This window comes from Hyla sarda, chromosome 10 (genome assembly GCF_029499605.1).
Source record: "Hyla sarda isolate aHylSar1 chromosome 10, aHylSar1.hap1, whole genome shotgun sequence".
Lineage (NCBI taxonomy): Eukaryota > Metazoa > Chordata > Amphibia > Anura > Hylidae > Hyla > Hyla sarda.
The window spans coordinates 135,604,797-135,631,596 of NC_079198.1; the positions used below are offsets into that span (position 1 = coordinate 135,604,797).

At 43.4% G+C, this 26,800-nt stretch overlaps 1 protein-coding gene across 2 annotated transcripts in view; it reads left to right on the forward strand.

The window, feature by feature from the left end:
• The window catches only part of MMEL1 (membrane metalloendopeptidase like 1), a 240,207-nt gene extending 236,251 nt beyond the window's left edge, over nt 1–3,956 (forward strand). For both annotated transcript variants that reach the window (XM_056544305.1, XM_056544304.1), the window contains exon 23: nt 916–3,956. In XM_056544305.1, coding sequence (XP_056400280.1) covers nt 916–1,015 — 100 coding nt within the window. In that variant the 3' untranslated portion in view covers nt 1,016–3,956. The remainder of the gene's footprint in view (nt 1–915) is intronic.
• Nucleotides 3,957–26,800: the final 22,844 nt, after the last annotated feature.

Here is a 26,800-nt window from a genome sequence, read left to right on the forward strand (position 1 = left end):
CTCTTCCTCATTCTTTCCATCTTTTCTTTTTGACTTCTTCCTCTCTATCTTGAAGTATATCAGGAATGATTCAGTAATAATCCATTACTCCACTACAGATACTCTTGTTAGATCCCATGACATCTTCATCTTTATGTGCAAAACATAAAAAAGGAATTTACCAAGGCTTGTAAAAATTGGGAAAAAAATATTTAAGCAAAGTTAGTGTTTGCAAAAATTTGCGACTTGTAGGCTACATTTCCAAGCAATTTACTTTTGGCATATTTTTTAACTAAAAAAATGTGTGCATTTTTACAAAAATAGTGAGTTTTAGTCTTAGCTTTTTTTTTCATTTCATTTTTATCATTACAAGTCATCGTGTTTTTATTGACTTTTTTGTCCTCCTATAGAAATTTTTCGAACAAAAAAATAATCAAGAGTCACTGAAAAATGCCACAGTCTCAGCATGCTGCGGTTTTTTTTAAACTCCACTGACCCAAAATAACACCAATGAAGAAAGAAAAAATGTAAAAGGAAATAAAGCCAAGTGGATTCGGCATTCCATATTTCCCTATCTCAGATAACATTTGGCTGCTGCGTTTTTTTGCCTGAAAAGTTTTTTTTTTGTTTTGTTTTTTTTGCCAAATGGAAGCACAGTGTAAGGCAATTTTAGGTTGTGCTCATCACTATTTAGTAAGTGGGTGGGGCTAAGTGGGAAGAGGGAGTGGCCTCCTGCATCTTGGTGCATTTACTATAATTTATGCCACAAACTGGCATAAATAGTATCAAACCCCTACGCCAGCCATAGATTTTACTTTTTTTAATAAAATTGTAGCACTTTAAACCAATGGGCTTCAGCTAAAGGCCAGTGTGTAAAAACCTGCCCCTTAGTTTTATCTTATTCTATCACATTCACAAATCCTGTTCTCATTTCAGGGTGATGGGATCCTTGCAAAACTTCGAAGCTTTCTCTGAAGAATTTAACTGCAAGAAAGGCACCACGATGCACCCCATAGAAAGATGCCGAGTCTGGTAGCCTCAAACTTTGGTCTTTACAAATCAACCTGAAAATGTCTACCGGGCTGGCTTATACATATTGAACAGTTCTAGCCAATGAGGTGCCTGGTATTTCCCTCTGGTCAGGTCAGAGTGTGTGTAGCGAGTCAGGAACGAGCATGGCGGGCAGGCATACTGTTTTTGGGTTCCTATGACACTAAAGCCAGTGTTAGAGTTTTAGGCAGTATGTCCCATGGAGAACGTTGTGATGGACTTGACTGTTTTAATGGCTTGACTGTTATAAAAAAAAACTTCTGCTGTCAGGTTTTCAAAGACTAGTTCCAAGAAGATGTATTTTTCTTCACGTTGGCTTTTGATATCATGTTGTTTGTCTGTGTTGCTCTCATTTCACGTCGTTGTTACAAATAACATTCGAAACAAACAAGTTCAAGGGACAAATACAAAGGAAGGAAGCGAAAATGTCTTATATCAGCGCTTCATGTACGGTTGTCGCCACAAGTGGACACCTTTATCCCAAGGTTATTGTTACTTCATTGTCATAACTTCCTGTTGCCTGTAGGTGGCGTGTTTTTATTCTTCTTCATTACAATCTGCATAGTTATAACAATTTTTTTTTAATTAGCTGTAATGTTTAATCATACAAATCCAGTTATGAAGCTTTTCTCAGAGATTTACTGAAATGTGAGAATTTTGTGTCGGCTGCCTGAGTGACGAATATTGGAACAGTCCATGCAAAATTGATACTAGTGTCTCTCCGATCCATCCCCCTTGTACCATGAAACAAGTGGTTGAGAGGTTTCATAAATATGGTGTTTGGTCCACATAATATGTTTTAGATATATGTACATTTCCTCCTCGGTGCTGTGTCTAGTGCAGGGCAAAGGATGGTGCAACATGACACAAGGGTTCAGAGACCACTAAAGGTGGCCATACAGAAACAATAGCTGTAGGTCTAATGCTTGTTTAGCCAAAAGCTATATCTCCCGAATTCTCATACACATGCATGCTCAGCTCAACTGCTGCTTCAATGGTGGTACCAGGTTCCTCCTCTGGTGGTGCCAGACCTCTCTACTGGTGGTGCCAGACTCCTTCTCTAGTGGTGCCAGATTCCTCCTCTGGTGGTTCCAGACTCCTCCTTTATTGGCTCCAGACTCTCACTCTGGTAGTGCCAGACTCCTCCTCTCGTGGTTTCAGCCTCTCCTTCAGGTAATGCCAGGCTTCTTCACTGGTGGTGCCAGACTCCTTTACTGGTGGTGCCAGACTCCTCCTCTGGTGGCGCCAGACTCCCTTACTGGTGGTGCCAGACTCCCTTACTGGTGGTGCCAGACTCCTCCACTGGTGGTGCCAGACTCCTTCATTAGTGGTGCCAGGCTCCTCTACTGTTGGTGCCAGGCTCCTCTACTGGTGGTGCCAGACTCCTCCACTGGTGAGACTCCTCACAGGTGGTATCAGACTCCTCCACTAGTGGTGCCAGACTTTTTCTCTGGGGTGGCAGGCAACTCCACTGGTGGTGCCGGACTCTTTCACTGGGGTGTCAGACTCCTCCTCTGGTGGAGCCAGACTCCTTCATTAGTGGTGCCAGGCTCCTCTACTGTTAATGCCAGGCTCCTCTACTGTTGGTGCCAGACTCCCCCACTGGTGGTGCCAGACTCCCTCACTGGTGGTGCCAGACTCCTCCACTGTTGGTGCCCGACTCCCCCACTGGTGGTGCCAGACTCCTCTACAGGTGAGACTCCTCTCTGGTTTCCCAGAGTAAGGAGGCCACCATACAGGTTAGATGATTGTCTGATCCTCATAAAATTGGTGGGTTTGGCCAACAAATGTCTATGGTATGGCCATCTTACAAGGGTAACAGTTTGGAGACCACTGCTTTAGTCCAAAAAACAAAAAAGTAAACCTATAAACTTTATAAACCGAAAAGGAAACTTCTAACTTTTTAAGGCCCACACCCCCCCTTTCCCGCCATATTTACGAATGCCCCGAAACGCACAATACCGTTCATTACCAATACAAATTACCATATACCACCCCCTCTCCCCCCTTCCTGCTTACAGAACTTTGCATCGACTTTGCTCAGAAAAAATACATATATTTTATTTAGGTTGCATTTAACGGGGTATGCCGCCAGAAAAATATCTTATCCCATATCCAATGGATAGGGGACAAGTTGTCTGATCACGAGGTCCCGCCGCTGGGGACTCTTGTGAACTCCAGGGCAGAAGCAGCGGCGTCCAGAACACGGAAGCTTGGAGCTTCCATGTTCGTGACTTCACGCCAGGCCCCCTCCATTCATGTCTATAGGAGGGGGCGTGATGGCTAGTACTTAGCCGTCACTCCACCCATATACATGAATGGAGGGGGAGTGGTTGCTGTGGACGGAGTTTGATCCGTGCACTGGATGACTGGGGTGCCGCAGTGGAGACTCCTGGGATAAGATGTTTTTCGGCAGAGTACCCCTTTAACAAAGTCAATGAAAATATAGATGATATGAAAGATACAATATATATATATATATATATATATATATATATAATATAGACTAAATAACGGCATCATCCAGAAGTGTGCAATACGGAAAAAAAAATTTAAAAATCTATACAAAGCTCAATATTTTTTTACAGAAACCTACGATATTCAGGACTTATCATTTTCACACATCAGAGGGTTGCTTGAAAGTGATTTGTTTTAGAGAAATATATACACAAAGGCTATGTAATTTTGTTTAAAAATAAATAAAGTATATATATATTATATTTTTATGTAGATTTATTATATATACCGTATATATCTATAAATCTACATAATCGCGCTGCGTGTCGTCTCAGGCTTTCTGTAGGAGGGAAACGATTATGCCGCGATGTACGTTTTTTTTTTTTAGATCGCTATGATGTCATGTTTCGATGGCTTATGGTGTCATTATTGTGTGCCGATGATTATTTTTGATTAAAATGACATGTTAATGGCGTTTACGACCTCTTTTGTCATTTTTCTTGTGGCTGCAACCTGTATATCAGATTTACTAAAATCCTAAAAAATCTTGCACCAGGGGGATATATTCAAATATTTCACACCATTTTTTCAACTTAGTTTTGCATCAAATTTTTTGTTGCAAAACGTTGACGCTACATTTTCAAACGTAGGGTAGGGAATTAGTGACCGCTAACTTTCCCTAAAGCCGCTTTCCCTGACTACTTGCAAAGACAACCTAAGCGGTGAATCACAACTTGGAGCCGGTCCATACACTGCACTAATGTGCTGGGGCATCAGTCAAAATAACAAACTGTACAAGGCCGGGGTACACGTAGAGAACACGAGGGGTTAACAAAATAACCAACAAACAGAACTATGGACCTAATATACAGCAACAAACAGAAATATCAAGCCAAGATATAGCATACTGAAAATCAGATCAGGAACCAAAGTCAAGTGCTCTGGATGGATGTGTGTAAACAGGTCATCGTTTCCTTTAAAGGGGTGCTCCACTGATATAAATCTTATCCCCTAAGGATAGGGGATAATATGTCTGATCACTGGGGTCCCGCAGCTGGGACTCCTGCGATCTCTGTGCAGCAACTGGCAGTGGCGTGACATTCCGAGGGGGCGTGGCCATGATGTCACAACCCCCGCTGCCCGCTCCAAGCGTTCGTAACAAAATATTCCAACACTGGAGCAGCAGAGTAACCCTTTAAGTTGGCAGTAATAATGATAAAGAAAAGTCTCTGAAAATGATGATCGCGCACTGTAGAGTATTGGAGGTTTTATTGTTCCCTATTCCGGGATGTAAGATAAAGACAATCGTGACATGTAAGGCACACAGCACTAACTCTGGCTGAAAGCACACAAAGAGTTAAGCGATTGCAGAAAAGTACTTGCTCAGCTATTCTCTCTTCTATCTCGACAATTTTCCCTCTTTGACCAAGGATACTTGAGAAAATTGCCTTCTAGGTGTGGCCTGGAAACAGTTGTGGGTAAAACCTCCTAAATGCCCCACGGTACCGTGATCCCTGTAACCAACCCAAGTGAACTTTTTTTTTGCAGGCAAAGTCAGGGCTTGGTTGCTTGTTTCACAGCAGGCTGGAAAGTGAAAGACTATGCTAAGTCTAAACCTCCTCTCCTACCTTTCCCTAGCGGGACAGAGTCTAGATAGATAACTGGTTTAAGCCCTCTGGGGGGAGATGGTTCGACATGAAGATTCCTTCCTCAGACCTTCTAGCAGCTTCTATATAGAAACTAATCTGGAGGGGAGTCATGTGACCAATGTTTCATGTATCCTTACAGACATGATCCACCAGAGGGGGTTAGTGAAGAGCAAAATGTTAAACACTCTCACTTCCAAATACTACAGTGTATGCAGAGTCAGCAGTGTGAATATTCACAATTACAAATCATATATGAGAGAACACGACAACTATACACTCCAGTAGCTGGGTTACAGTACTGGGACACTGCAGAATACCTTGTTGCAACTGTTAATGATTGGACTATATTAGGCAGCAAGAGACTGATCAGTTCTTGAAGTTGATGTGTAGGGAAAAATGGTTAAAGGGGTACTCCGCTGCCCCAGCGGGGCATGATGGCCGCCAAGCCCCCTCCCATAGACTTGCATTGACGGGGCGTGACATCACTAGGGGGCGTGGCCATGATGTCACAACCCCCGACGCCCGCACCCAGTGTTCTAAACGAACACCGGGTGCTGTACAGAGATTGTGGGGGTCCCTGCTATCTAGATAGGTTCCCAAAGTGACCATTTACAAGCACAAAGTTCTTTATTGCTCCTATGAGACCCAGGGTCCTTATGACCGCACTAAGGTGCCCGAACACCGTGACAAGAAGCTCTATGATGTGGACACAGAAGACTCCAATAATGTAGTACTGAACTAAATGGAGGTCTGGAGGTTCTTAATCTATGAAGTACAGCAGTGTTCTTAAACTGTTGCCCTCCAGATGTTGCAAACACCTGTCTGCCTTCTCCAGAGGATCCACACTGATCATAAAAGGTAAATCAAGGCTTCCCTTTTGCAAAACTTCAACTCCCAGCATGCCCGGACAGCCATTGGCTGTCCGGGCATGGTGGGAGTTGAAGTTTTACAACATCTAAAGGGCCACAGTTGGAGATCACTAAACCAGAGACTTTGTTGAGTGAAGCCGAAGGAAGAACATTATATCAATTTGTCTTAATTGACTAAATAACAATGTGCATTTGGTTTTCAGTGAAATTTTACGTTTCCTAAAATGTGATCTACTTTTCTGGGAAAACCTATTTTCACATATCCTCTTGCTGGTTAAGTTTAGGGTTTGTGACTGAAGAACTGTTTGCAGGTGTGGTAGGAACGTCATATCATCTCTCACAGATTTTTAGCCTTCAGAGAGTAATTTAGGTTCTGTCTGATATCATCAAGAAATGAACCGCAGAAGAACTAAACCAACCTACAGGAAAATGTTAGAATGGAAATTGGGAAAATAGGGTTTTAGAATATTTTTAGGCAAATATGCATAGGGGAATCATTGATGAGAAAAGCATAAGTTTCCCTCCCAGATCTTCTCCATTATTCCTTCACAACTCCTGTAAGAAATCTCCAAGCATCCTCCGCTATTTCTCTTGGCATTCTTTAAGTCTCTTCCATGATTTCTCCAGGCGTTCTTCAAGTCTCCTCTATGACTTCTCCAGGCGTTCTCCAAGACTCTTCTATGACTTCTCAAGGCATTCTCCAAGCTTCCTCTATGACTTCTCCAGACATTCTCCAAGCTTACTCTATGACTTCTCCAGGCGTTCTCCAAGACTCTTCTATGACTTCTCCAGGCATTCTCCAAGCTTCCTCTATGACTTCTCCAGACGTTCTCCAAGCTTTCTCTATAACTTCTCCAGGCATTCTCCAAGACTCTTCTATGACTTCTCCAGGCATTCTCTAAGCTTCCTCTATGACTTCTCCAGGCGTTCTCCAAGCTTTCTCTATGACTTCTCCAGGCATTCTCCAAGACTCTTCTATGACTTCTCCAGGCGTTCTCCAAGCTTTCTCTATAACTTCTCCAGGCATTCTCCAAGACTCTTCTATGACTTCTCCAGGCATTCTCTAAGCTTCCTCTATGACTTCTCCAGGCGTTCTCCAAGCTTTCTCTATGACTTCTCCAGGCATTCTCCAAGACTCTTCTATGACTTCTCAAGGCATTCTCCAAGCTTCCTCTATGACTTCTCCAGGCGTTCTCCAAGCTTTCTCTATAACTTCTCCAGGCATTCTCCAAGACTCTTCTATGACTTCTCCAGGCATTCTCTAAGCTTCCTCTATGACTTCTCCAGGCGTTCTCCAAGCTTTCTCTATGACTTCTCCAGGCATTCTCCAAGACTCTTCTATGACTTCTCCAGGCATTCTCCAAGCTTTCTCTATAACTTCTCCAGGCGTTCTCCAAGCTTTCTCTATAACTTCTCCAGGCATTCTCCAAGCTTCCTCTATGACTTCTCCAGGCATTCTCCAAGCTCCCTCTATGACTTCTCCAGGCATTCTCCAAGCTTCCTCTATGACTTCTCCAGGCATTCTCCAAGCTTCCTCTATGACGTCTCCAAAAAGAAGGGGAAGAGCGCTCCATAGCGTAATACCGCTGGTCTCAGGTACAAACAGCCAATATAAGAATGACCCTTACCGAAGGCGGTTGTGTGAACTCACACGCAATAATGGTCAGTGTGATATGAGCAATAAGCATAGTCTGCAGCCTTCCCAGCCAGGTAAACGATACCAAGAACAAACTTCCAGGATTGATGGGATTCAGCGGCGCTGACCAGGAGTAGACACGTCAAGTAGTTAAGAGAATAATATATTTAAAATAATGCTACTACCGCGCTTGCGCGGCTTCATCAGGCATGACATACAGAGTAGGGGGTGGTCTTATACACAGGGAAGGATTATCCCTTACCTGAACTCTTTTAACAATTAACAGAAATTTTTTTATATATCAACAGTATACATATCATCAGAAGTATGCAATGTACAAAATATGCAAAATATACAAAATTACCTATTGATTTTTAACATCATTGAATCAGAAATGTTAATTTAAATGAAAAATATAAAGCGGTAAATATGTATCTCTATATATACAACACCAATATGTACCATACAAATATTTTATACATATACATGTGTACATATTTATTTTATATATCGGTAATTTTAGAGTATATATACTTCATCTCTTGCTTAGAAAGGTACAAAGGTGCGCGCAATTTTGCATCCACCCTTATCTATATATATATATATATATATATATATATATATATATATATATATATGTAATAATAGTATAAAAAATGTATACATAAAAATTTTAGAATAAATACACAGTATGCATAATAAACATACAAGATTACAGAATTCACAAAAAATAAATAAAAAATATTAATAAGGGATAATAATAATGAAAATAATAATAATCATTTATTATAATTTTTTTATTTTTTGTGAATTCTGTAATATTGTATGTTTATTATGCATACTGTGTATTTTTTCTTAAATTTTTATGTATACATTTTTTATACTATTATTACATATATATATATATATATAAATATATATATATATATATATATATATATATATATATATATATATAGATAAGGGTGGATGCAAAATTGCGCGCACCTTTGTACCTTACTAAGCAAGAGATGATGTATATATACTCTAAGATTACCAATATATAAAATAAATATGTACACATGTATATGTATAAAATATTTGTATGGTACATATTGGTGTTGTGTATATATAGAGGTACATATTTACCGCGTTTATATTTTTTATTTAATTTTTTTATTTTGATTCAATGATGTTAAAAATCAAAATGTAATTTTGTATATTTTGCATATTTTGTACATTGCATTGTTCTGATTAATTGTTAAAAGAGTTCAGGTAAGGGTTAAACCTTCCCTGTATATAAGACCACCCCTTACCCTGTATGTCATGCCTGATGAAGCCACGCAAGCGTGGTGAAACGCATTGCATTATTTAAAATAAATTATTCTCTTACCTACTTAACGTGTCTACTCCTGGTAAGTGCCGCTGAATCCCATCAATCCTGGAAGTTTGTTCTTGCTATGACTTCTCCAGGCACTCTCCAAGACTCTTCTATGACTTCTCCGGGCAGTCACCAAGCCTCCTCTATGACTTCTCCAGGCGCTCTTCAAGACTCTTCTATGACTTCTCCAGACATTCTCCAAGCCTCCTCTATGACTTCTCCAAGTCTCCTCTATGACTTCTCCAGGCATTCTTCAATCCTCCTCTATTAGTTCTCCAGGCATTCTCCAAGCCTCCTCTATGACTTCTCCAGACATTCTCCAAGCCTCTTCTATGACTTCTCCAGACATTCTCCAAGCCTCCTCTATGACTTCTCTAGGACATTCTACAAGCTTCCCTATGACTTCTCCAGGCATTCCTCTTTGTCTTCTCCAGGCATTCTCTAAGCCTCCTCTATGACTTCTTCAGGCATTCTCCAAGCTTCCTCTTTGTCTTCTCCAGGCATTCTCTAAGCCTCCTCTATGACTTCTCCAGGCATTCTCCAAGCCTCCTCTGTGACTTCTCCAGGCATTCTCCAAGACTCTTCTATGACTTCTCCAGACATTCTCCAAGCCTCCTCTATGACTTCTTCAGGCATTCTCCAAGACTCTTCTATGACTTCTCCAGACATTCTCCAAGCCTCCTCTATGACTTCTTCAGGCATTCTCCAAGCACCCTGCACAACTTTGTCAGACATCCTTTTAGCTTCCTTTATGACTCTTTCAGGCATTCTCCAAGCCTCCTCTATGACTTCTCCAGGCATTCTCCAAGCCTCCTCTATGACTTCTCCAGGCATTCTCCAAGCCTCCTCTATGACTTCTCCAGGCATTCTCCAAGCCTCCTCTATGACTTCTCCAGGCATTCTCCAAGCCTCCTCTATGACTTCTCCAGGCATTCTCCAAGCCTCCTCTATGACTTCTCCAGACATTCTCCAAGTCTCCTCTATGACTTCTCCAGGCGTTCTCCAAGCTTCCTCTATGACTTCTCCAGGCATTCTCCAAGCCTCCTCTATGACTTCTCCAGACATTCTCCAAGCCTCCTCTATAACTTTTCCAAGCAGTCTCCAAGTCTTGTCTTTGACTCCTTCAGGCATTCTCCAAGCCTCCTTTAGGAACCATGATCCCTCTGATTTCTTTCTATGTTGACAAGCAATGTAGATTAATTATCGGCCATCACCACTAGCAGTAAATGGGAGTAAAACTTCTGGATATCCAAAAGAACATAAAGGTCACATATGGCTAAATAGAATTGTCTTCTGCTGGGTCCATTATTGACTTGGGACCTCACTGAAGGATTGTACCCTGGTGGGCCAATCCGAACCTATTTATAATGATATATATATATATAGTGTTTACTGTTGTTTCCCTTGAAGTATTCTGCATCAAAATACCTATGTCACGGACATTCAATGGTTTCCTTTTAGATGTTGCTTTGAGGACAAATTGGAAAAATAATTGATCAGGCCTGATGAAAAATAATGATATTTTCGATGTTTACTACAAGAGGTGTGATTTTTATACACATACAACAAAGAAGGGTCACTGCCAGATTATACATAGTTTCAGCAGATGTTCTTGTATACTCCTACTTTTGCGAATCTAGACGTCCTTGAAGTTTCATAGAATCATATCAGCCGGAACCAGCACTGGGAACCAGACAAATCCCATTTTCCCACCTAGCACTCACTGAAGATTTGGCAACCATGTTTGATTTCACTTAATTAAAATAAGGGGTTATTTTCCTTGGAAATATTTTTACAGTAAGTGCCATTTCGAAAAGTTGGACAATCAACTTACAGTCCACCTGGTGATGACACCAGCCACAGCATCCAGATGGAACAACTGGAGTAAACCAAACATTAGGCACAGAAAGAATATGCAGGTGGCACTACTGAATTAAAATGTAATAGAACAGCTTATTTCCTCATGGAACCAGAATGCTTTATCCTTAAACGCGGGATAACACGTTTGGGGGATGTGCTCAAACACTGAGGAAAAAAAATCCAAGAAATACAATAACATATACAAAACAAAGAGATAGCACGGGCACTTACCCTATAAAAACTAGCTGTCATTTCTTAAAATCATGCCTGCCGGTCAGGAAATAACGACTTCAGTTGGAGCCCAGAAAGCGACAGCCTGTTTCACGGATTTATAGCTTCTTCTGGCCTTCCAAAGACTATCGCTTTTGACACCAGCCGTAGCCAAAAAGCGACAGCCTAATTCACAGATTCCCCGCTTCTTCTGGCCTTTCAGACAGAAGACGGAGGGAATCCGTGAAACAGCATGTCACTTTTGACTCCAGCCGGAAAAATCATGCCCGCTGGTCGGAAAAGAACGACTTCAGCTGGAGACATGAAAGCGTCAGCCTGTTTCACACATTTCCTGTTTCTTCTGGCTTTCTGGCGTGAAAAAGGCTGTCAATTTCTTGTCTCCAGGTGGAGTCGTTCTTTTCCGACCAGCAGGCATGAATTTAACGTAGAAATAAGTGCTCCGCTTTATAGGGAGTGAGTTACGTTTTACAGGGGGTGAGTGCCAATGCTATCTCTTCTTTGCAAGTACAAATGGAGTGCTGGTTGCAGGGTTTTCTCAGTTTATTTCTATCGAAGTTATAAAAACATCGGGGCATGCTTGTGTTGGTAGACTCTTGTTCTAAAGGTAGGTCTGGGTTCTGTGGAGATGGCATTGGTGACTATGATGGGAATACCCTTCAGTCATGAAAACTGTCACAGCTTCTCATAAGTATCATTCAATTTCCTAACAAAAACCTCCAAACTCCAAAAGGACTTAGATCGGTGCAGAATGGTGAACTTGAAAAAGACGCCTGTCGAAACGCGTTGTTCCAGAATAAATCGACCTTTGTCTATATTGCTCCCATCCATTCTGCGCCAATCTAAGTCCTTTTGGAGTTTGGAGGTTTTTGTTACAATTGCTACACCGTTGCGGTGGTGGGACTGGCTGCATTTTGGAATACTCTCTACCAGTGTTGTGCCTGGGTCTCTAAGCACAACTTACGGGGTAAGCGCTGCCATTAACTATCGGTACAGCTTACCTACTCTTTTAATGCACTATGGAGCGCTTCTTTTTTCTACATTCAATTTCCTAAAAGAGATCTCTACAACCATAAGGATCAGGGTTTTCCAAACTAGTGGAGGTCCCAACACCAAACTGGCTGAGTGACCTACGTTGTGGTCAACAAAACAAAAAATCAACTTGCCAAGAGATCAATGAATAGCTTAAAGGGGTATTCCGGTAAAACATTTTATCCCCTATCCAAAGGATAGAGGGTAAGATCTCAGATCGTGGGGGGGGCGGCTGCTGAGACCCCCCGCGATCTCCCTACAGCACCTGCATTCCATGCGGGTGCTGAATGTCCAGTTTCAGAAACCTCCGGGTTTCCGGGACTGGGGACGTGACGTCACGCCACGCCCCCTCCATTCATGTCTATGGGGGGGGCGTGACCCAGAGGTTTCCGAAACTGGAGATTCAGCACCCGCATATAATGTGGGTGCTGCAGGGAGATCATGGGGGTCTCAGCAGTGGGCCCCCCACGATCAGACATCTTATACCCTATCCTTTGAATAGGTGATAAAATGTTTTTGCTCGGAATACCCCTTTAAGTGCACGGAAGTCCACAGGGGTCGTTATTACAAATCTGGGAAAAAGTGATTCAAGCGCTCATCAGATGTGGTTAAAATACAATTCACGTACTATGGACAGCTCATGTTGTGGTGACTGCTGCGTCTCTAACACTGTAGATCTAGAATTACCCATTTCTGCGGATGGCCCCTTTAACTTCCCACCTGCACATCTTCCTCCAAACAAATCTAACATTATAAATTAATGGCCCCCTCCTTTCTCCTTGAAGCAAATGAATGACTAATTTCCACAAACAAGACATCGGGGACGTTTCACTACTTTATTCATTTTCGAATCAGCGGGAAGAACGTTCCGAGAATCTGAATAAACTCTCGGTAATTGTTTACAAGTCTGTAAACCAATTTGAAGGCCTTATGAATCTGTTGCCATCAATTATTGGAAACCGATTTGGAGGGGGAGGCATTTGTTTGGACCTGAAATTGGACGAGCATCAGACGGAGCGTGAGGTCTCCAAAAGAAACATCTTCGGAGGTTCAATTATCGGTGTTATCGTGTGTGCGAGACAAAGAAAATCACATATTAAATCCAAATGGGAACAAGTGTGTTCTGCGTAACGGCCAATCAGGTTGAAGATGGAAGATAACATCTGATTGGTTGATATTTTTTGCATCCATTTTTTTGTACTTGACCCCCAGTAGAGTTAATACTAGACAAGGGATGGGGTGTACACGTACCTGGTGTTTTGTTCATGCGACTTGCATGGCAGAGAAAAACATTTAAATGGTCCCTGTCAGAACCAAAAACATTTTACATGTTGTACATCTTAGCAAAAACATTAACCTTTCTAATATACTTATAAAAAAATAATGTTATTTCCTTTTTATAGCATCATGGCTTATAAGAAAAAAAGACCACTAGGGGTCCCCATACCGTGTAAAAAATAATCCTGTCCGGCTGCAGCATCATCTTTGTCCCAGCTGTAGCAGAGACAGAGTCCAGGAAGTGTGGGCGGGACTATCACTCCTCTGTGCTCACTCCTGTCCTATCAGATTGTAGCATGGGAACAGAGAGGAGGAGGTTACAGAGCAACCTGCTGTGATTGGATGAAGAGACTGCACAGCACAGCAGACTCAGGGAGGAAGTGAAAGCAGTGTGAGTAATGGCAGGCACGGTGCTTGCCTCGGACACACCCCTTCCTGAGCAGTGGATGTCAGAATGAGCGAGTAGCAGAAAAAAGATTTGTGAGCCAAATACAGAAGTCAGACACTAAAATATCTGCCTAATGAGTAACATATTTAAGCATTATATTTTTTGTGATATGACAGGTACGCTTTAATTTTCCAGGTGCCGCAACAGTAAGTGTCAAGGAGGCAGGCTCTTCATGTTAGGTGCCATGAACTTTCTATACTACAAAGTTGCCAAGCTCCTCCACTCAACTATGATTGACAGCTCCAGGGGTCTCCTGATTGGACAATAGAGCTGTCAATCATAGCTGCAAGGAAGGTACAGAAGAACTTAATTCTGGGCCCTTAAAGGGGTACTCCGGTGGAAAACATTTTATTTTTTTATTTTTTTTTTAAATCAACTGGTGCCAGAAAGTTAAAAAGATTTGTAAATTGCTTCTATTAAAAACTCTTAATCCTTCCAGTACTTATTAGCTGCTGAATACTACAGAGGAAATGATTTTCCTTTTGGAACACAGAGCTCTCTGCTGACATCATGAACACAGTGCTCTCTGCTGACATTTCTGTCCATTTTAGGAACTGTCCAGAGCAGGAGAAAATCCCCCTAGCAAACATATGCTGCTCTGGACAGTTCCCAAAATGGACAGAGATGTCAGCAGAGAGCACTGTGGTCGTGATGTCAGCAGAGAGCTCTGTGCTCCAAAAGGAAAATAATTTCCTCTGTAGTATTCATCAGCTAATAAGTACTGGAAGGATTAAGATTTTTTTTAATAGAAGTAATTTACAAATCTGTTTAACTTTCTGACACCAGTTGATTAAAAAAAAGTTTTCCACCGGAGTACCCCTTTAAGGCAACAAACAAGTAGAAACATAGGACGTGTCGGCAAATAAGAACCATATTAGTCCATCTAGTCTGCCCAATATCCTGATTACGATGAATAGTCCTTGTCCCTATCTCATATGAAGGATAGCCTGATGCCTATCCCTGTCTTATATGAAGGATAGCCTTATACCTATCCCTATCTTATATGAAGGATAGCCTTATGCCTATCCCTATCTTATATGAAGGATAGCCTTATGTCTATCCCTATCTTATATGAAGGATAGCCTTATGCCTATCCCTATCTTATATGAAGGATAGCCTTATACCTATCCCTATCTTATATGAAGGATAGCCTTATGTCTATCCCTATCTTATATGAAGGATAGCCTTATGCCTGTCCCTATCTTATATGAAGGATAGCCTTATACCTATCCCTATCTTATAAAAAGGATACTCTTATGCCTATCCCTATTTTATATGAAGGATAGCCTTATGCCTATCTCTATCTTATATGGAGGATAGCCTTATACCTATCCCTATCTTATATGAAGGATACTTGTATGCCTATCCCTATCTTATATGAAGGATAGCCTTATACCTATCCCTATCTTATAAAAAGGATACTCTTATGCCTATCCCTATTTTATATGAAGGATAGCCTTATGCCTATCTCTATCTTATATGGAGGATAGCCTTATGCCTATCCCTATCTTATATGAAGGATAGTCTTATACCTATCCCTATCTTATATGAAGGATAGTCTTATACCTATCCCTATCTTATATGAAGGATAGTCTTATACCTATCCCTATCTTATATGAAGGATAACCTTATGCCTATCCCTATCTTATATGAAGGATAGCCTTATGCCTATCCCTATCTTATATGGAGGATAGCCTTATGCCTATCCCTATCTTATATGAAGGATAGCCTTATGTCTATCCCTATCTTATATGAAGGATAGCCTTATGCCTATCCCTATCTTATATGAAGGATAGCCTTATGCCTATCCCTATCTTATATGAAGGATAGCCTTATACCTATCCCTATCTTATATGAAGGATACTTGTATGCCTATCCCTATCGTATATGAAGGATAGCCTTATGCCTATCTCTATCTTATATGGAGGATAGCCTTATACCTATCCCTATCTTATATGAAGGATACTTGTATGCCTATCCCTATCTTATATGAAGGATAGCCTTATGCCTATCTCTATCTTATATGGAGGATAGCCTTATACCTATCTCTATCTTATATGAAGGATAGTCTTATACCTATCTCTATCTTATATGAAGGATAACCTTATGCCTATCCCTATCTTATATGAAGGATAGCCTTATGCCTATCTCTATCTTATATGGAGGATAGCCTTATGCCTATCCCATGAATGTTTAAACTCCTTCACTTTATTTGCAGCGACCACTTCTGCAGGAAGGCTATTCCATGCATCCACTACTCTCTCAGTAAAGTAATACTTCCTGATACAGTAGAATCTCCCAATAATGGACACTCGTAATAAAAAAGTGTCCACTATTGAGAGATGTCCCTTATTGGGAAACAGGCTCAAGAATCTTTCTAAATGACGGAATCCTGTCCTGTACTCACTGCAGAGTTTAATTACCTATAAAAACACGATAAAAAATCAATATTACAGTAGAATCTCCCAGTGCCATTTCATCCCCTCTTTATACCCTGTGCCACCTTATTCCCCCATGGATTGAGACAAATTATCCCCCCTTACCCCCTGTGCCACATCATTCGTCCACCCCCCTCCCCCTGATCCCCCATGCCACTTTATTCCCCCTGTGCCAAATAATTTCCCCTTGATCTCCCCTGTGCCATTTCATTCCCCTTTTATTACCCTCTGTGTAAATTCATCAACCCCATCTTTATGAAGTGGCAAAGGGGGATAAAGGGGGAATGAAATAGCACGGGGGGGGGGGGGATCAAGAGGAAATTATGTGGCACAGGGGGTAATAAAGTGGCCTCAAGGGATCAGGGAAGCGGTGGCCAGGGCCCCTTACTGGGGAATTGGCTGTACCCCCTGACGGCGACCCTGTGTACAAGGTAGGGCCGGCACATAAGCCAGGTTGTCCCCTATCGGGAGTGTTTTGTCCCCTATTGGGAGTGTTTTGTCCTCTATTGGGAGTGTTTTGTCCCCTATTGGGAGTGTTTTGTCCCCTATTGGGAGTGTTTTGTCTCCTATTGGGAGTGTTTTGTCCTCTATTGGGAGTGTTTTGTCTCCTATTGGGAGTGTTTTGTCCTCTATTGGGAGTGTTTTGTCCTCTATTGGGAATGTTTTGTCCCCTATCGGGAGTGTTTTGTCCCCTATCGGGAGTGTTTTGTCCCTCTATTGGGAGTGTTTTGTCCCCTATTGGGAGTGTTTTGTCCCTCTATTGGGAGTGTTTTGTCCTCTATTGGGAGTGTTTTGTCCTTTATTGGGAGTGTTTTGTCCTCTATTGGGAGTGTTTTGTCTCCTATTGGGAGTGTTTTGTCCTCTATTGGGAGTGTTTTGTCCCCTATTGGGAGTGTTTTGTCCCCTATTGGGAGTGTTTTGTCCTCTATTGGGAGTGTTTTGTCCCCTATTGGGAGTGTTTTGTCCCCTATTGGGAGTGTTTTGTCTCCTATTGGGAGTGTTTTGTCCTCTATTGGGAGTGTTTTGTCCCCCTATTGGGAGTGTTTTGTCCCCTATTGGGAGTGTTTTGTCCCTCTATTGGGAGTGTTTTGTCCCCTATTGGGAGTGTTTTGTCCCTCTATTGGGAGTGTTTTGTCCTCTATTGGGAGTGTTTTGTCCTTTATTGGGAGTGTTTTGTCCTCTATTGGGAGTGTTTTGTCTCCTATTGGGAGTGTTTTGTCCTCTATTGGGAGTGTTTTGTCCTTTATTGGGAGTGTTTTGTCCTCTATTGGGAGTGTTTTGTCCCCTATTGGGAGTGTTTTGTCCTCTATTGGGAGTGTTTTGTCCTCTATTGGGAGTGTTTTGTCCTTTATTGGGAGTGTTTTGTCCCCTATTGGGAGTGTTTTGTTCCCTATAGGGAGTGTTTTGTCTCCTATCGGGAGTGTCTCCTATCGGGAGTGTTTTGTCCCCTATTGGGAGTGTTTTGTCCTCTATTGGGAGTGTTTTGTTCCCTATAGGGAGTGTTTTGTCTCCTATCGGGAGTGTTTTGTCTCCTATCGGGAGTGTTTTGTCCCCTATTGGGAGTGTTTTGTCCCCTATTGGGAGTGTTTTGTCCCCTATTGGGAGTGTTTTGTCCCCTATTGGGAGTGTTTTGTCCCCTATGGGGAGTGTTTTGTCTCCTATCGGGAATGTTTTGTCCCCTATCGGGAGTGTTTTGTCTCCTATCGGGAGTGTTTTGTCCCCTATTGGGAGTGTTTTGTCTCCTATCGGGAGTGTTTTGTCCCCTATTGGGAGTGTTTTGTCCCCTATGGGGAGTGTTTTGTCTCCTATCGGAAATGTTTTGTCTCCTATTGGGAGTGTTTTGTCCCCTCTATTGGGAGTGTTTTGTCTCCTATCGGGAGTGTTTTGTCCCCTATTGGGAGTGTTTTGTTCCCTATTGGGAGTGTATTGTCTCCTATTGGGAGTGTTTTGTCCCCTATTGGGAGTGTTTTGTCTCCTATTGGGAGTGTTTTGTCTCCTATTGGGAGTGTTTTGTCTCCTATTGGGAGTGTTTTGTCCTCTACTGGGAGTGTTTTGTCCCCTATTGGGAGTGTTTTGTCCCCTATTGGGAGTGTTGTCTCCTATTGGGAGTGTTTTGTCTCCTATTGGGAGTGTTTTGTCTCCTATTGGGAGTGTTTTGTCCTCTATTGGGAGAGGTTTGTTCCCTATTGGGAGTGTTTTGTCCTCTATTGGGAGTGTTTTGTCTCCTATTGGGAGTGTTTTGTCTCCTATTGGGAGTGTTTTGTCTCCTATTGGGAGTGTTTTGTCTCCTATTGGGAATGTTTTGTCCACTATCGGGAGTGTTTTGTCCCCTATTGGGAGTGTTTTGTCCTCTATTGGGAGAGGTTTGTCTGCTATTGGGAGTGTTTTGTCCCCTATTGGGAGTGTTTTGTCTCCTATTGGGAGTGTTTTGTCCTCTATTGGGAGAGGTTTGTCCCCTATTGGGAGTGTTTTGTCCCCTATTGGGAGTGTTTTGTCCTCTATTAATAATAATAATTTATTTATATAGCGCCTACAGATTCCGCAGCGCTTACTATTGGGAGAGGTTTGTCTCCTATTGGGAGTGCTTTGTCCTCTATTGGGAGAGGTTTGTCCTCTATTGGGAGAGGTTTGTCTCCTATTGGGAGTGTTTTGTCTCCTATTGGGAGTGTTTTGTCCTCTATTGGGAGAGGTTTGTCCCGTATTGGGAGTGTTTTGTAGGGGACAAAACACTTCCAATAGAGGACAAAACACTCCCAATAGGGGATTGGGAGTGTTTTGTCCTCTATTGGGAGTGTTTTGTCTCCTATTGGGAGTGTTTTGTCCTCTATTGGGAGTGTTTTGTCCCCTATTGGGAGTGTTTTGTCCCCTATTGGGAGTGTTTTGTACTCTATTGGGAGTGTTTTGTCCTCTATTGGGAGTGTTTTGTCCCCTATTGGGAGTGTTTTGTCCCCTATTGGGAGTGTTTTGTCCTCTATTGGGAGTGTTTTGTCCCTCTATTGGGAGTGTTTTGTCCTCTATTGGGAGTGTTTTGTCCTCTATTGGGAGTGTTTTGTCCTCTATTGGGAGTGTTTTGTCCCCTATTGGGAGTGTTTTGTCCCCTATCGGGAGTGTTTTGTTCCCTATAGGGAGTGTTTTGTCTCCTATCAGGAGTGTTTTGTCCCCTATTGGGAGTGTTTTGTCCCCTATTGGGAGTGTTTTGTCTCCTATCGGGAGTGTTTTGTTCCCTATAGGGAGTGTTTTGTCTCCTATCGGGAGTGTTTTGTCCCCTATTGGGAGTGTTTTGTCCCCTATTGGGAGTGTTTTGTCCTCTATTGGGAGTGTTTTGTCCCCTATTGGGAGTGTTTTGTCCTCTATTGGGAGTGTTTTGTCCCCTATAGGGAGTGTTTTGTCTCCTATCGGGAGTGTTTTGTCTCCTATCGGGAGTGTTTTGTCCCCTATTGGGAGTGTTTTGTCCCCTATGGGGAGTGTTTTGTCTCCTATCGGGAATGTTTTGTCTCCTATTGGGAGTGTTTTGTCCCCTCTATTGGGAGTGTTTTGTCTCCTATCGGGAGTGTTTTGTCCCCTATTGGGAGTGTTTTGTACCCTATTGGGAGTGTTTTGTTCCCTATTGGGAGTGTATTGTCTCCTATTGGGAGTGTTTTGTCCCCTATTGGGAGTGTTTTGTCTCCTATTGGGAGTGTTTTGTCTCCTATTGGGAGTGTTTTGTCTCCTATTGGGAGTGTTTTGTCCTCTACTGGGAGTGTTTTGTCCCCTATTGGGAGTGTTTTGTCCCCTATTGGGAGTGTTGTCTCCTATTGGGAGTGTTTTGTCTCCTATTGGGAGTGTTTTGTCTCCTATTGGGAGTGTTTTGTCCTCTATTGGGAGAGGTTTGTCGCCTATTGGGAGTGTTTTGTTCCCTATTGGGAGTGTTTTGTCCTCTACTGGGAGTGTTTTGTCCTCTACTGGGAGTGTTTTGTCCCCTATTGGGAGTGTTTTGTCCCCTATTGGGAGTGTTGTCTCCTATTGGGAGTGTTTTGTCTCCTATTGGGAGTGTTTTGTCTCCTATTGGGAGTGTTTTGTCCTCTATTGGGAGTGTTTTGTCGCCTATTGGGAGTGTTTTGTTCCCTATTGGGAGTGTTTTGTCCTCTATTGGGAGTGTTTTGTCTCCTATTGGGAGTGTTTTGTCTCCTATTGGGAGTGTTTTGTCCACTATCGGGAGTGTTTTGTCCCCTATTGGGAGTGTTTTGTCCTCTATTGGGAGAGGTTTGTCTGCTATTGGGAGTGTTTTGTCCCCTATTGGGAGTGTTTTGTCCTCTATTAATAATAATAATTTATTTATATAGCGCCTACAGATTCCGCAGCGCTTACTATTGGGAGAGGTTTGTCTCCTATTGGGAGTGCTTTGTCCTCTATTGGGAGAGGTTTGTCCTCTATTGGGAGAGGTTTGTCTCCTATTGGGAGTGTTTTGTCTCCTATTGGGAGTGTTTTGTCCTCTATTGGGAGAGGTTTGTCCCGTATTGGGAGTGTTTTGTAGGGGACAAAACACTTCCAATAGAGGACAAAACACTCCCAATAGGGGATTGGGAGTGTTTTGTCCTCTATTGGGAGTGTTTTGTCTCCTATTGGGAGTGTTTTGTCCTCTATTGGGAGTGTTTTGTCCCCTATTGGGAGTGTTTTGTCCCCTATTGGGAGTGTTTTGTACTCTATTGGGAGTGTTTTGTCCTCTATTGGGAGTGTTTTGTCCCCTATTGGGAGTGTTTTGTCCCCTATTGGGAGTGTTTTGTCCTCTATTGGGAGTGTTTTGTCCCCTATTGGGAGTGTTTTGTCCCTCTATTGGGAGTGTTTTGTCCTCTATTGGGAGTGTTTTGTCCTCTATTGGGAGTGTTTTGTCCCCTATTGGGAGTGTTTTGTCCTCTATTGGGAGTGTTTTGTCCCCTATAGGGAGTGTTTTGTCTCCTATCGGGAGTGTTTTGTCTCCTATCGGGAGTGTTTTGTCCCCTATTGGGAGTGTTTTGTCCCCTATGGGGAGTGTTTTGTCTCCTATCGGGAATGTTTTGTCTCCTATTGGGAGTGTTTTGTCCCCTCTATTGGGAGTGTTTTGTCTCCTATCGGGAGTGTTTTGTCCCCTATTGGGAGTGTTTTGTACCCTATTGGGAGTGTTTTGTTCCCTATTGGGAGTGTATTGTCTCCTATTGGGAGTGTTTTGTCCCCTATTGGGAGTGTTTTGTCTCCTATTGGGAGTGTTTTGTCTCCTATTGGGAGTGTTTTGTCTCCTATTGGGAGTGTTTTGTCCTCTACTGGGAGTGTTTTGTCCCCTATTGGGAGTGTTTTGTCCCCTATTGGGAGTGTTGTCTCCTATTGGGAGTGTTTTGTCTCCTATTGGGAGTGTTTTGTCTCCTATTGGGAGTGTTTTGTCCTCTATTGGGAGAGGTTTGTCGCCTATTGGGAGTGTTTTGTTCCCTATTGGGAGTGTTTTGTCCTCTACTGGGAGTGTTTTGTCCCCTATTGGGAGTGTTTTGTCCCCTATTGGGAGTGTTGTCTCCTATTGGGAGTGTTTTGTCTCCTATTGGGAGTGTTTTGTCTCCTATTGGGAGTGTTTTGTCCTCTATTGGGAGTGTTTTGTCGCCTATTGGGAGTGTTTTGTTCCCTATTGGGAGTGTTTTGTCCTCTATTGGGAGTGTTTTGTCTCCTATTGGGAGTGTTTTGTCTCCTATTGGGAGTGTTTTGTCCACTATCGGGAGTGTTTTGTCCCCTATTGGGAGTGTTTTGTCCTCTATTGGGAGAGGTTTGTCTGCTATTGGGAGTGTTTTGTCCCCTATTGGGAGTGTTTTGTCCTCTATTAATAATAATAATTTATTTATATAGCGCCTACAGATTCCGCAGCGCTTACTATTGGGAGAGGTTTGTCTCCTATTGGGAGTGCTTTGTCCTCTATTGGGAGAGGTTTGTCCTCTATTGGGAGAGGTTTGTCTCCTATTGGGAGTGTTTTGTCTCCTATTGGGAGTGTTTTGTCCTCTATTGGGAGAGGTTTGTCCCGTATTGGGAGTGTTTTGTAGGGGACAAAACACTTCCAATAGAGGACAAAACACTCCCAATAGGGGATTGGGAGTGTTTTGTCCTCTATTGGGAGTGTTTTGTCTCCTATTGGGAGTGTTTTGTCCTCTATTGGGAGTGTTTTGTCCCCTATTGGGAGTGTTTTGTCCCCTATTGGGAGTGTTTTGTACTCTATTGGGAGTGTTTTGTCCTCTATTGGGAGTGTTTTGTCCCCTATTGGGAGTGTTTTGTCCCCTATTGGGAGTGTTTTGTCCTCTATTGGGAGTGTTTTGTCCCCTATTGGGAGTGTTTTGTCCCTCTATTGGGAGTGTTTTGTCCTCTATTGGGAGTGTTTTGTCCTCTATTGGGAGTGTTTTGTCCTCTATTGGGAGTGTTTTGTCCCCTATTGGGAGTGTTTTGTCCCCTATCGGGAGTGTTTTGTTCCCTATAGGGAGTGTTTTGTCTCCTATCAGGAGTGTTTTGTCCCCTATTGGGAGTGTTTTGTCCCCTATTGGGAGTGTTTTGTCTCCTATCGGGAGTGTTTTGTTCCCTATAGGGAGTGTTTTGTCTCCTATCGGGAGTGTTTTGTCCCCTATTGGGAGTGTTTTGTCCTCTATTGGGAGTGTTTTGTCCCCTATTGGGAGTGTTTTGTCCTCTATTGGGAGTGTTTTGTCTCCTATCGGGAGTGTTTTGTCTCCTATCGGGAGTGTTTTGTCCCCTATTGGGAGTGTTTTGTCCCCTATTGGGAGTGTTTTGTCCCCTATGGGGAGTGTTTTGTCTCCTATCGGGAGTGTTTTGTCTCCTATCGGGAGTGTTTTGTCCCCTATTGGGAGTGTTTTGTCCACTATCGGGAGTGTTTTGTCCCCTATTGGGAGTGTTTTGTCCTCTATTGGGAGAGGTTTGTCTGCTATTGGGAGTGTTTTGTCCCCTATTGGGAGTGTTTTGTCCTCTATTAATAATAATAATTTATTTATATAGCGCCTACAGATTCCGCAGCGCTTACTATTGGGAGAGGTTTGTCTCCTATTGGGAGTGCTTTGTCCTCTATTGGGAGAGGTTTGTCCTCTATTGGGAGAGGTTTGTCTCCTATTGGGAGTGTTTTGTCTCCTATTGGGAGTGTTTTGTCCTCTATTGGGAGAGGTTTGTCCCGTATTGGGAGTGTTTTGTAGGGGACAAAACACTTCCAATAGAGGACAAAACACTCCCAATAGGGGATTGGGAGTGTTTTGTCCTCTATTGGGAGTGTTTTGTCTCCTATTGGGAGTGTTTTGTCCTCTATTGGGAGTGTTTTGTCCCCTATTGGGAGTGTTTTGTCCCCTATTGGGAGTGTTTTGTACTCTATTGGGAGTGTTTTGTCCTCTATTGGGAGTGTTTTGTCCCCTATTGGGAGTGTTTTGTCCCCTATTGGGAGTGTTTTGTCCTCTATTGGGAGTGTTTTGTCCTCTATTGGGAGTGTTTTGTCCCCTATTGGGAGTGTTTTGTCCCCTATCGGGAGTGTTTTGTCCCCTATTGGGAGTGTTTTGTCCCCTATCGGGAGTGTTTTGTCCTCTATTGGGAGTGTTTTGTCCCCTATTGGGAGTGTTTTGTCCTCTATTGGGAGTGTTTTGTCCCCTATTGGGAGTGTTTTGTCCCTCTATTGGGAGTGTTTTGTCCTCTATTGGGAGTGTTTTGTCCTCTATTGGGAGTGTTTTGTCCTCTATTGGGAGTGTTTTGTCCCCCATATTTAGGCCCTGCACTGCGTGGGGGCAGAGTTCACAGGTCTCCTCTCAGTGAAGCGGCAGGTCCTGCGGCTCACACTGAGAGGAGGCTTAGCTGTGTGCACACAGCTGAAAGTGGCGCTGGCTCGCCTGGGGATCCGGGACAAGTGTCCTGGATCCCCATTAGCGGAGTGAGCACCTCTCCGCCCGGAGCCCCGCGTGCCATGAGTGGTTGCCGACCCGACTATTTTAAATTGGGGGGGCACAAGGGGGGCACGGCCTGATCTAGGGGGGGCCATGGCCCCCTCTGGCCCCCCCCTAGCGACGCCACTGGGTACTCCACTGTCCCAGCATTCGGAAAATTCTGTTCCAAACACTGGGTGCGGGCTGCGGGGGTCACAAGGGGTGTGGCCGTGAAGTCATGCCCTCTCAATGCAAGTCTTTGGGAGGGGGCGTGGCAGCTGCCACGCCCCCTCCCATAGACTTGCATTGAGGGGGCATGACATGACATCACAGCCACGCCCCTTGTGACCCCCGCAGCCAGCATTCAGAACAAAATCTTCCAAATGCTGGGGCAGTGGAGTACCCCTTTAACAAGGCCTCTGCAGAATGAAAGAAGCGATCCAATTGGTTGCTATGGGCAACTGGGCAACTTTTCCTCTGCACAGGTTTGGATAAATCTCCCCCCGATGTTACTCAGGTTTTGCATATTTTCTTTTCTATGTTCTTGATTGTGAAAAAAAATAAACAAAAGAAAATTATCCAAGATTCCGAAAGAGCATCAGCCCCGGAGCCAAAGATATCAGATTTATAGCATTGTTCTGATCACAAGACCGCGGACGAACACGCGGAATTACTTAAAAAGATTGTACAAAGGGGTCAAAATATACTGGAGGCGAAACACGAGCAAATGGAATAAAAAGGAACCGATTGACTGAAGTATTTCCAACCGTGAACATGTGGTTTATGATACGATTCCGTGAATATGACCTGAAGGTCGTGGTCTATACGTGGACCTGTACGCCAAATAATCCCGTCACTGTGTACACTGAATGATCACTACACCTCACAATAAGACACGGTACCATGCACCGGTCTCATAGGGGGAGATTTACCAAAACCTGTGCAAAAGAATAGTTTCCCAGTTGCCCATAGCAACCAATCAGATCACTACTTTCATTTTGCAGAGGCCTTGTTAAAAATGAAAGCAGCGATCTGATTGGTTGCTATGGGCAACCGGTCAACTTTTCCTGTGGACAGTTTTTGATAGATCTCCCCCTATATAGAAGCCACTTGTTGGTTGTTCCGGAATCACAGTATAAAGAGTGTCCCAAGGCCACGGACAAACAATACAGGGCAGCCGCCCACACGTGGTTGATTCTTGGGCGAGTGTCGGCACGTTTGGTATCTCGGCAACGACCCTACAGTACAACAGCTGGTAAGTACTGCAAATTTCCACAATAACCACGTGGCATGCCATGTGGAGTAGGATTAAAGGGGTACTCCGGTGGGGAAAACGTATTTTTAAACAACTGGTGCCAGACAGTTAAACAGATTTTCAAATTACTTCTATTTAAAGATCTTAACCCTTCCAGTACTTTTCAGCTGCTGTTTGCTCCACAGGAAGTTTTTTCTTTTTAAGGGTGCGTTCCCACAGGGCGTATACGCAGCGCAAAATTTATGGCAGCAGCGGGAAATACGCTGCGTATTCCTCGCTCTCTATACACACAGGGCTTTCCGGCGGCAGCCCTATGCGTGTAGTGAGTTTTGGAGGCGGGGCCGTGTGCCGGCGTGTCTGTGACGCGCGGCTCCGCCTCCAAAACTCACTACACGCATAGGGCTGCCGCCGGAAAGCCCTGTGTGTATAGAGAGCGAGGAATACGCAGCGTATTTCCCGCTGCTGCCATAAATTTTGCGCAGCGTCAAATACGATGCATATACGCCCTGTGGGAATGCACCCTTAATTTCGTTCCAGTCTGACCACAGTGCTCTCTGCTGACACCTCTGTCCGTGTCAGGAACTGTCCAGAACAGGAGAGGTTTGTTATGGGGATTTGCTCCTACTCTGGACAGTTCCTGACATGGACAGAGGTGTCAGCAGAGAGCACTGTGGTCAGACTGGAAAGAACTACACAACTTCCTGTGGAGCATTCAGCAGCTGATAAGTACTGGAAGGATTAAGATTTTTAAACAGAAGTCAGTTACAAATCTGTATAACTTTCTGGCACCAGTTGATTTAGAAAAAAAAAATTTAGTTTTTCACTGGAGTACCCCTTTAATCCCTTAACCTCTTAAGGATTTAGGGCGTACCTGTACGCCCTAAGCCCGCTGTGACCCCGCATCACACCGGGTCGGTCCCGGCTGCTAACGATAGCCGGGACCCTGGGCTAACAGCGCGCGGCACCGATCGTTGTGCCGCGCGCTGTAAACCCTTCAGACGTGGCGATCGAAGTTGACCGCCACGTCTGAAAACAAAAGTAAACGGTTCCTGGCAGCTCAGTCGGGCTGATCGGGACATCGCGATAAAATCGCAATGTTTCGATCAGCTCGGGCGCAGGCGGAGGTCTCCTTACCTCTCTCCGCGGCGTCCGATTGTCGATTGATTACTCCAAGCCTGAGCTACAGGCTTGAGCAATCGACCGCCTATCTGACTAATCCATGCAAAGCTATGGCTCTGCAGGGATCAGTATAAGAGATCAGTGTGTGCAGTGTTATAGGTCTCTATGGGATAACAATGATCAGTATAAGAGATCAGTGTGTGCAGTGTTATAGGTCCCTATGGGAGCTATAACACTGCAAAAAAAAAAA